Source organism: Pseudopipra pipra, chromosome 1 (assembly GCF_036250125.1).
Source record: "Pseudopipra pipra isolate bDixPip1 chromosome 1, bDixPip1.hap1, whole genome shotgun sequence".
In the NCBI taxonomy this organism is placed as follows: Eukaryota; Metazoa; Chordata; class Aves; order Passeriformes; family Pipridae; genus Pseudopipra; species Pseudopipra pipra.
In genome coordinates, this window is record NC_087549.1 from 50,990,256 (window position 1) to 51,001,742 (window position 11,487).

The 11,487-nt window shown below is 39.1% G+C and overlaps 1 protein-coding gene across 1 annotated transcript; it reads left to right on the plus strand.

Moving 5' to 3' along the window:
• The first annotated feature begins 5,375 nt into the window (after window positions 1-5,375).
• On the plus strand, window positions 5,376-6,555 carry LOC135411875 (uncharacterized). The gene is given in 3 exon segments (XM_064650416.1): window positions 5,376-5,635; window positions 5,766-5,809; window positions 5,812-6,555. Coding segments are annotated over 3 exon segments (798 nt in total). The 3' UTR covers window positions 6,306-6,555.
• Window positions 6,556-11,487: the final 4,932 nt, after the last annotated feature.

An 11,487-nucleotide genomic window follows, 5' to 3' on the forward strand; every position in this document is an offset into this window, starting at 1 on the left:
GTGGAAGTGGACAAAAAGGCAGGACAGAAAGAGATTTAAGCCTCTTGCCAAGTTCATACAAAGCAACATTGAATAGTGAGCTCGTTGAGATGCCAGGCAGTAGCAGAAATGCTACACCACTTTCTCTCCCCCACTTTAACCTGAACAGGGGCTTGGTTGTTCCTGTCCTTAAGTCTCCAGCCAAGCAGGGGAGACAGAAGGATTTGCCAAAAAACTTGGTGTTGACCAGAATATTCTCTGTGTTACTGAGGAGAGAAGCACCGTGAAATTATGGTTCCTTATGTGCCACTGAAGAGAAAGCTTCTCAGAGCCTTCTGCAATTGTGAGCAAAGACTTGGTATTTTGTACACAGAGGAAGATGCTGGTAGGATTTTCCTGCACTGGAAGACAGATACAAAGAGAAAAGGCTTTTTTAAGTGCTCTGGAAGGATCAAAGTAGTCTTTAACAATAAATATGTAATTTGAACATCTGACTAGGGAACCTTGTGTGGTATGAAACAGCCCAAAAGAAATCTTTATATAAAAGTACTATATTGGATTTATAAAACATATGGAAAGTAAAAGCTTCTAACATGGCTAGGGAAACTGCATCAGTTCAAAAGTGCTTTTGAACCTAGGTTTAGAAATTGAGGAGCTGAGACCACTGAGTTTAGGGACTTTACTTAGAAAGAAACATGCCTCTAGTATTGCAAATCTAGGTGTCAGAAGTCAGTACAGTTCACAGTGCTGAGTTAGGCGCTTCGTTCTCTACGTACTAAATGGGAATTGTGCATGAGACTGGGCTGCAGAACACCCCTCTGGAGACAGCTAAGGTGGACAAGGTGTTAGGATTGAAACTGTCCATGGGTGAGCAGAAGCTTTGGAGTTCAATGCAAGCTTGCAACAATTTAGTGAGGAAATCTCATCAGCATTGGAGAACAAAATCTGCAGTTCGCTCTCTGCATCCTTTCAGTTGAACACAGACAGCCCTGCAGAGCCCAGGGCCAGGAAAGCAAGCAAGGTGACTCCTTTCCCCTTCTCTTTATAGCAGGATGGATGTGATCCAGCTAATCAGCTTTCTACTTAATATCTACCTACTGTGCATAGGTTTGTCCTGTTCTGCCCATGAATCAGGACCATTATCCAGTAACACGGTGACCCTAAGGTTACTGATATTTAAATTATAGGACTAAAGAATGACTTTGAAAAGAGCATATTAAGTTTTGAGGCTGTTTGCACTGTATGAATACTGTTCTGAGGAATTTGCTTACCAGAATTAGAATCTAACAGGATGTGATGTGCTATAAATGTATTTTAACATCTCAATATTATTTGCAGACCAGGTTAACAAATTCCTTTGATTAGATTGTTGCTTTTATTATCTAAAATGCCTTCTAGACCCCGAGTATTCAATATTTCTGAAAATTCATTCTATCTTTCATTCTGATTTTTCATATTACGATGCCAAAAGATTATTAGAATACCAAATGGAAATGAAATATGACCCCTTATAGAGGTGTTTGTAATATAACCAGCAATGTACATCACAAGCTTGAGGAATGAATAAGCACAGAGATACTGAAGCATATTTTATACCAGTTTCCACACAGTATGCCTTTCTTTTAATTCTAACATGTTGATATTTTGATAATGTTGTAATGGACAGCAAACCCAGATTTGCCATGATGTTCACATTAAAGATAAGACTCAATTATTTACTCACCGAAAATGAGAAAAGCACAGTACAAAACAGGATAAAATACTACTTCTCAAAAGCCTTGGCTGTCAAAATTAATTATTTTTTTTATAATATGCAAAGATAAAAATTGTCAATCAAGCAATAACATATTTGGGGCATTTAAAATAGTAATGATCTCATGCGTGTTAAATTACTTGTAAGAAATGAAAGTTCGTTTGTCCTTATAAAAGGAATTGCAAACAGCACATCTTAGAGTAAAGGCCAAAATTTTAATCTCCATCCCACAGTTAAGCTTATTTATAGGAGTAATTAATGCCAGATCTATCAGGCACTTACCTAAATGTCAGTCGCTCTATGACTTCCATTGCAAAATACGTTTATTTGGTCCTACAGTATGATATCTACATATAATATTTCAAAGTCCTAAAATGTTGTTAATATTAATTCTTTGTATATTAGTCCTACTTTGAAGAAAAATAGCAGTCTTAATAATAACTAGGGAAAGAAAAGAAAAAAACTACGAACCTAACAAATCATCCTCTATAGCACTATGTTCCTGTCCTGCCACCAGAAGGAATATGGCCAAGGAAGAGCCTTGGTCAACACTGTCTCCTCTGGGTTTTATCTCTTGGTAACTACAACAGGCATTTAATTTAAGTCAGTAATTGAAGAGTTTCTCGTCCAGAATCTGGACCAGAAATCACTAATTGACAGTGTTTGGTTGCTCCCTCCACCTGCATTGTCTTACATTTTACCTAGTTAAAGAACTTGTGAACTAAGACAGTGTCTCCTAGCAACCTAGAGATGTGATATGGAGAAGAACGAAGAATTTGTCAAAAAAAGTCAAGAGGATTTAGAGATAAAAGTCAAGACTGAGCCAAATATTAAGATGTCCGGGTTTTAATTTTTACCTGTGGAAGACCTTTTTCTTTGGGAAATCCTCTGTTATAAAAATCTTCCATGGCCATTCATGCTTATAATTGTACACTGATATATAGAAATATAGTCTGCTTTTCAAAGTTTATGTTCTTTCAGTAGTTCTTCAATTTCACCTTGCAAAAAACTATGCTATCAAGGAACCTCATCATTAGGTTGCAATCTTGTTGGAAGTTTAGTTGAAGAACTCTAATTCTTAGACAGTTGAGAATGATTGTTTCTGATCAATTTTATTCCTCTCCACTGAAGTGCTGCACAGTCATTAACTGAATATGAAACTCTTCTGTGGAATGTGATTACTTTTGTTTCGTGAACAGGAGAACAAATGAGAAAGAGGCACTAGGAATAGGAATAATTTTGCCTGGTGTGTAGTTTAAGGTGGTCTTCTTAAAGTCTCTCCCATGAATGCTGAAAACATTGTTGATAAGCCAGAGATGTTTTCATTATTGCTGAGCAGGGCTTACACAGAGTAAAGGCCTTTTCTGCTTCTCACCCCACCCCACTGGTAAGGGGGCTGGTTGTGCACAAGGAGCTGGGAGAGGACCCAGCTGACTCCAGCAGACCAAAGGGACATTCCAGACCATATACCATTAGGCTCAGTATGTAGACCTGGGGGAAGAAGAGGGAAGGGCAGATGTTCGGAATGATGCTGTTGGTCTTCCCAAGTCATCATTATGTATGACAGAGCCCTGCTTTCCTGGAGGTGACTGAACACCTGCTTGCCTGTGGGAAGAGGTGAATGAATTGCTTTGCTTTGCTTGCATGCACAGCTTTTGCTTTACCTATTAAATTGTCTTTATTCAAACTCATGACTTTTCAACTGTTCTCACTTTATCCTCTCCCCTATCCTGAGGATGCGTGTGTGTGTGTGTGTGTGTGTGAAAATTGTCTGTGCTAGTAGCCAGTGAGAAAAGGAGAGCCTTTCATTCACCACACAAAGAGAAAAATCTCTAAAGAGCAGACAAGACTCACGGTTAGGGCAGTTTTTCTACCTTCCCTGAGAAAGAAATACATAAAATTGAGATCCACGCATTAAGTGCTTATTCAGTATAATTAGGCAGCTCTTTTGGGTGATTGTTTTTCAGTTCATAACTCATGAAGTACATTATCTGTTAGGATTGGAAGTTGGTTAGACTGTAACATTATAACTTTATGATCAGGTATTTAAATGACAGGGTTTTGTTTAGTTCCATGACTGGATGATTGAATTTTTATGATCAGGAGCAGAACGCCATTAAATTGACTCTTTAATAAGAAGGGTGAGTGTAGCTTGCAAAGAAGAAAAATGAAAGACACAGGCAGGCAACAGGATGTTGTTATAATTACTAGGAAAAATATATAATTTTAATGCAATCTGGGTAAAGCCAGATTAAAATCTTCTCCATAGTCACAGACAGCTGAAGGACTGCAGTTGACAGGCAGCATTCATGTTCCCTGTAAAGCTGTGGACTAGATGTTCCTATGTGGGCTGTCTTAGAATCACCAACGTTACGTTACAATGAGTAAAATATACCAGTCCTACTAAAGAAGGCAGTTGTTTTTCTTCAGTGAACTGCATTAATGTGGTTAATAATCTCTTGGATCTAGAAGAACACTTTTCTCGGGATATATTCCCCATTCAACGCATTTTCTTACAATGTCTCAAAGATATTTTCGGTTTTTCCACATGCAAGGGATGCACACCATCCTCTCCACTAATGATCACACACAGATCTTGCTACAGTGCAAAGTGCAAAGCTCAGTCCCAGTGATGAGCTGCTTTCTCATTCAGTCAGTCAGTTGCTGCAGAAGGGTTCTTGCTGATGTGTTAAATTACCTGTTCAGTGCATTCTTTGCCCTGAATGCCTTTCAGCACAGTCACGAGCACACGTGTACATTTTCCTCCCATTGAGCTGTAAAGAACATCTGGGATGCCTGTGTAAATTCTTAAATGTGAATATATTGTAACAAATCTTTAGGAATCTTTGACACTCAGGTGTGCTCCTTAGTTTTGCCCTGCACACCAGAGTCTTGCTGGTTATCTCTGGTTATCAAAAATTGGTTTATCTCTCTTTTGGACTCTTTGCTGAGAGCTCTTAACTTGGCATGAACATCTTCTGTGGGGCCATGTTTGGAAGAAATGATGATTGGTTTTGAAGAAATAAAAATTTTCCTTAAAAAGCGTTTTTCAGGAATCAAGTTGTTCATCACCCAACTGTCCACAACTGTAAGGGTTCAAACATGGTTAAACCAAGATCAGTACATAATTTTCATGATGTAAATTTTTTTTAGTGTTTCTTTCAATATTGATCACATGGCAGAATAATGAAAATGCAAGTATGTTCAAGAACTTATAGTCCTCAAAAAATGAAAAATACCATTTCTGTTCTGCAGTCCTTTGAGTCTCTTGAGCTGCTATCCCTGTGTACATATTCTAGGCAGTCTAAAGCACCCCTTGCGAATCATCAGTGCCTGGCAAGGTTATGGAGCAGATCATCCTGGGTGCAATCACACAGCACCTATAGGATGGACAAGGGATCAGACCCAGACAGCATGGGTTTAGGAAGGGCAGGTCCTGTCTGACCAATCTGATCTCCTTCTACGATCAGGTGAGACCCGCCTGGTGGATGAGGGAAAGGCTGTGGATGTGGTCTATCTGGACTTCAGCAAAGCCTTTGACACCGCCTCCCACAGCATACTCCTGAAAAAACTGGCAGCCCACGGCTTGGACAGGGGCACTCTGTGCTGGGTTAGGAACTGGCTGGAGGGCCGGGCCCAGAGCATGGTGATGAATGGTGCTGTGTCCAGTTGGTGGCCGGTCACTAGTGGTGTCCCCCAGGGATCAGTGTTGGGCCCAGTCCTATTTAACATCTTTATCGATGATTTAGATGAGGGGATTGAGTCCATCATCAGCAAATTTGCAGACGACGCCAAGTTGGGAGGGAGTGTCGACCTGTTGGAAGGCAGGAGGGCTCTGCAGAGGGACATGGATAGGCTGGAGAGTTGGGCTGGTTCCAACGGGATGAGGTTCAACAAGGCCAGGTGCCGGGTCCTGCACTTTGGCCACAACAACCCACTGCATCGCTACAGGCTGGGGACAGAGTGGCTGGAGAGCAGCCAGTCAGAAAGGGACCTGGGAGTTTGGATTGACAGGAGGCTGAAAATGAGCCAGCAGTGTGCCCAGGAAGGCCACTGGCATCCTGGCCTGTATCAGGAACAGTGTGGCCAGCAGGTCCAAGGAAGTGATTCTCCCCCTGTACTCAGCGCTGGTGAGGCCACACCTGGAGTACTGTGTCCAGTTCTGGGCCCTCAGTTCAGGAAGGATATTGAGGTGCTGGAGCACGTGCAGAGAAGGGCAACTAGGCTGGTGAAGGAACTTGAACACAAGTCCTATGAGGAGAGGCTGAGGGAGCTGAGGTTGTTTAGCCTTGAGAAGAGAAGGCTCAGGGGAGACCTCATCGCTCCCTACAACTACCTGAAAGGAGGTTGTAGCCAGGTGGGGGTTGGTCTCTTCTCCCAGGCAATCAGCAGCAGGACAAGAGGTCATGGCCTTAAGCTGCACCAGGGGAGGTTTAGGTTAGATATTAGAAAGAAATTCTTTACAGAGAGGGTGATCAGCCATTGGAATGGGCTGCCCAGGGAAGTGGTGGATTCTCCGTCCCTGGAGGTTTTTAAGATGAGGCTGGACGTGGCACTTAGTGCCATGGTCTAGCAACTGTGGTGGTAGTGGATCAAGGGTTGGACTTGATGATCTCAGAGGTCCTTTCCAACCCGTCTGATTCTATGATTCTATGATTCTATGATTCTATGATTATTTTATTCCTCTTTTTAAAGTGAGGTGAGGCAGAGAAAAAGAAAACAACGAAGTCTGAAGTCATGCAGATCTGTAAAACTTGTCAAAATAACATTGTCAATTACTTCTTAGAAGAACAGAGCAGAAGAACGGTGGTGGTTATTGGAATTCTATAACAGTGTACTTTTTTGAGAGTTATTGATTACTCCAGAGAATCAGAATCAAAAATGTGTTTGAATTGAAGCATTAGCTAAGTAATCCCAGATTGATTTTCTCTTTACTGAGAAGTCTTGTAAGTAAATTATAAAGGAAAATTTTAAATAGGAACAAACTATGGAAAGGGAAATATAGAGGGTCAGGTTTTAGTAGGAAGAAGTTGTCATTTCCCCTAGAAAGAAGAAAATTGCAGAGATAATCCAATAATAACAATTGCAAAGGAACTTTAAAAACAATAAAATCTTTATTAAATACTCAAAAGTGGAAATAGAGGGGAACTGATATTACTTGGAATTTACTATATGCAATACAGACAGAAATGTAACTAAATACAGGCAAAAATTCATGTCCGGAAAAGTAAGGATATTTTTGAAGGTATGTTAGGAATTAAGAAGTAAAATTATTCATAAATGATGAAAAAAACATACATGCTCAATAAATGTTTCTGCCCTTTATTTGAAACATAACAGAGTTGTGTGATTTGTTTTCAGAGGAAGAATATACATTTTCCATTTTTTTAGTACCCTGGAGAAGTGATTCACATCTATCCAGAGACAGATATCTTAAATATCAGCCAGTTTTGATAAATTGAATCCAATCAGTTTGAGATAATCTTTGCTCTTTGAATATATTACGGAAATTCAAAGAGAAGTAGAATAATTCCCTGAATTTGAAAAGAGCAAGGGCCTAAAGAACCGTTGGCTGACCCAAATGAAATTAAAGGGAAAAGGTTGGAGCTTGGTAGGAGCAGTAGCTGACAATAAAATCAAAATGTAACAGTACAGCAGAAGTCTTTCAACAAAAGTTTTTGAAGAAGTCCTATTTCCATTCTTTGAGGTTAGAAAATTGGTTAATAGCAACAACATTATAAACTTTAATAGGCTTGGTATCACCATGAGAACATTAGCACTCTAGAGAACTAATAAAATTCATGTTAAATGGATAATAACGAGATAAAAGTATTGCCACCGGGTATTTGTCTTGAAATAGAGATTCTAGGAGTATTAAGACCAACCTGACACTTTTTCATCAATGAAGGTGTCAGTAATAAACATTGCCCAAAAGGCAAGTGTAAATGCCACAAGGACTGATGGACGAGCAGTGTGATTCCTCACACAGAAGGCTCTGTATTACATGATAAGACAGACTCCATTCAAAAAAAATGGAGGTTTTAAACACAGAGAAATGTGAAAATCTATATCTAAGAGAAGCAGGTACCTGTAGAAGTGAAGATGATACACTTGTAAGGAAAGGAATGACTTGTAAATTATCCGAGTCCAAGGGAGAAAGCAGCCCAGTTACTGACAGAGGATGTGACAGAAGGGTTGAGTACAGCTCCTGGATGAATAGGCAAGGGACTAATGAGTAGAAGGACGGAGATAATGTTGTTTTTGGAGATGGCCACAGTCAGAGCATTAGTAGGATTTCCCTGTACAATTCTGATGTGCATATTTACCAAATGCTTTGAGGGAAAAATGTTGGGAAGAAATTTTGTAATTTGAAAGAGGTAAAGAAAAAAAGCTGGACTGAAAACTCAGACATAAGGTAACAGCTAGCATAAAAAATTGCTGAGTGTAGAGCACTAAATTGTTGCTTGTATAGTTTGATTTATAGAACTTGACAAAAATTCTCTGTGAAATGTAGCAAGGTGGATCTTAGCTTTGCAAACACATTTTCTACAACATAAAACAGTCAGTGTGTATTCCCCAGACTAAGAATGGAGAAAGGCTAACATTTTCTGTTATTTATTTTTAACTGCAGCATTATTAAAGAGAACTGAAACAGCTGCAGTGCTGATGTTAGAAATGCAGAATTCAGCACTTGTTGAAATCAACACAAACATTCCTACTTCTTACCTGTCTCCAGCTATTAGTGTGGTGCAGAGTTAACATGAGTTAACAATGGGTGAGGTTCATGTCCATAAGTAAAGCTTCTAGATGATATTATACTGCACATAACAGCTAATAATAATAATGAAATATAATCCCTGGAGTATTTCTTCGGAAAATTAGCTGTGATTAGCCTGCCTCCAGTATTTCAAATTTCTATTTAAATTCATCTAAAGGGAATGAGATGGTTATGAAACCAAGTTTATTCTTATTCTCACACCTAGTGAAAAATTTCTACAGTAAATGAACACATAGAATCAAATAATTCAGTATAATTGGACAGATTTTTTTTTAATACGATTCATAGGGGGGAAAAAAAAAAACAGCCCACGGAGAACTATTTCTCCAGTATTTTGTGGGGGTTTTGGTTTTTTTTTAATAACCTAATACATGTAGAATCTCTCCTACGGAGAGCACCCTTTCACCAGAGACAGTGATCTAATCTTTGTATTCCAGACACCTGAGTCTAAGAATCATTCACTGTAGAAACTGCTTTCCATAGTGCCTTTTTATAGCCTTTTTTAAGAGTTATGGATGACTTTGCTTCTAAGTGAAGGGGGGAAAAAAAGGAATAAGAGGTTTATATCTCATTACTGAACAGACTATTTTCTTAATTAGCCTTTTCTTAAGTTCTAGTGCACATCTCTAGTTTAGATGCATTCTTTTTTATCTGAGTGTTTAGATGCATTTAACTATATGGCTTGAACAGTGATTGTGTAATGAGCTATATGATTTAGGATATGTACTTAATAGCAGGCAGGTGGTTGAGGTAACCTATTATTACTGCAGAATTAGATTTCATTAATGTGTTCCCTGTCCTGTCTTTTTTTTTTTTCCCAAGAGAACAATGACTTGAGTAGCTGATTGAGTAACTGTTATCACAGATATTTTACATTTATCTAGTGGAACTGGGCTCAGATAATTCTTGGGGTATGTCCAATGGCATTTGGTGTAAATAATGAACCAAAGCATTATGCTGTAACATTTTGCAGAGTAATTACCCAAACTGAATAATTCAAAATAGGTCATTGTTAGATTTAAAATGTGAACGATAAACAGCCTGTGTAAAATTGCTTGGAGAAATATGGCTGCTATTGGCAAAGCATTCCTTAGTCTATAGTGGGTCTGATTATAGGATCATATGCAGCAGAGAGAGTTCTCAAACTGAAGTCCTTAAGTGCCTATCATCTGCAACAGTAGAAATTGCTGTGATTTTTTTTCCTGCTTTCATTCCTCTCTCTGCTTCAGCTCTATTGCTTTCAAAACCTCTGCCCCCCTATGTTGCCTGAAATCCCAGCTTCATATCTCTGTGTCCACCCACATAGGATTTTGTGTTCAGAAGGCTGTTGAATATCATATTACCTATAAAATTCGAAGTAGAATATTGTTCCCATGCTCTTCTGTTTCAAAAGAAAAAAGTAAATCTGGACTTACAGCGCAAAAAAAATAAATATGCAAAATATTTTCATATGTATTATACTAATTATTTTGCAACAGTATATGCTAATGAAATAAGCACATAAGTCTTTATTTATTCCACTACAGATGAAATGATTTGGTTATTCAGACACATGTGCTTATCTCCTCTGATTTTCCAGGAAACCATATTAAAAATGCTGGAAGCTAGAAGTGCTCCAGCTAGAAGCTAAAGCGTTGAAATTATGTGATCGCTAAAAGAATTTACACGTTAAGAAAGATTTAATGTTTTCTTTTCAGACCTAATGCGGGATGTTTCTATCATAGTGATTTTTCCTAGATCTTTATAATAAGCAGACTAATATAAAATTTGAAATAGTAGATAGGAGGGTATAATAATACTACAGATGGCATTAGTGTCAGGTATTAGCTCAAAAAGGATGAGAAATATCCAGTTTTGAACCAAAGTCGGTCTCGAAGTAAAAGAACACAGCTTAGATAGTCCTTTTACCACCTTTATCACACGTCAGCTAGAAGAGTTTGGGTAAGTAGATACCCGATATGCAGGACTGCTGTCCCACATCCAGCCTGCCACATATGCTATTATGTCGCCAGGCCCATCAGACATCTCATTAGCGGTCTGGTCTAACCATCACCATGGTAACAGGGAAAAAAACATTTCTCCGGCATTGCTGCCCAGCAGAGTTAGGTAACACACATCTTTGGTTCAGTGTGAGCACTGTGGCCGTCAGCACAAAACCTTCATCACTCCTCACAGATCCTGCTTCTCCCCCAGCAGCTGTGGGAGCAGCAACAGGTATTTCCTGTGACTAAAGGAAAAGCTTCTGATGACAACCCCTCCAACGAGCATAGATTTTGTAACTCAAGTTTTTGTGAGCATATCTATATGATAACCACAACTTTAATTTCTGTTTGCATTGACTGCAGCTCTGTGCACCTACTGCAGAGCTTGTACCTCTGCAGCTCCAGCCTGCCCAGACGCACTCAGGACACTGCTGTGCGGGGCAGAATGAGACGCCTTCCTGCCACACTGCCTCTTGGCAGTGCTGTCCTGGACCAGAGAGCATCCTCTTGAGCTAAACTCTCTTTAGTCCCTGGGCAGTGTTTTCTCTTCGCCTCTTACTGATGGTAACTGAGGACTGTAGCCAAAATATGTTCAATTTGCTGAGAGGGTTTTAACCTCCTTGTTCATATTTTGGACTCGCTACCGTACTATTTCTGAAGTATCTACATCAGCAACCCCATTGCATAGGTCTGGTGTGTGACTAATGCCAGAATATTCTTTGTGTTTACTGTAACTTACAAAAACATAAGCAGTTTTTAAAATTAGAGTTTTTAAACTGCATATATTCAATAAAACCATTGGAAGCAACTGAAAATTTTTACTAAAAATAACTCTTCCCTTTTTTACAACTGAAAGAAAGCCATTGTTTACCAATATTCTGCTGTCTTAATTATGTGTTGTCTTTAGCAGGGTAACTGCAAGTCTGCAATTAAATAATTACATCTGAAAATCTTCATCCCCTCCTCCAAACAAATGAACAACAAGAAAAAATGGA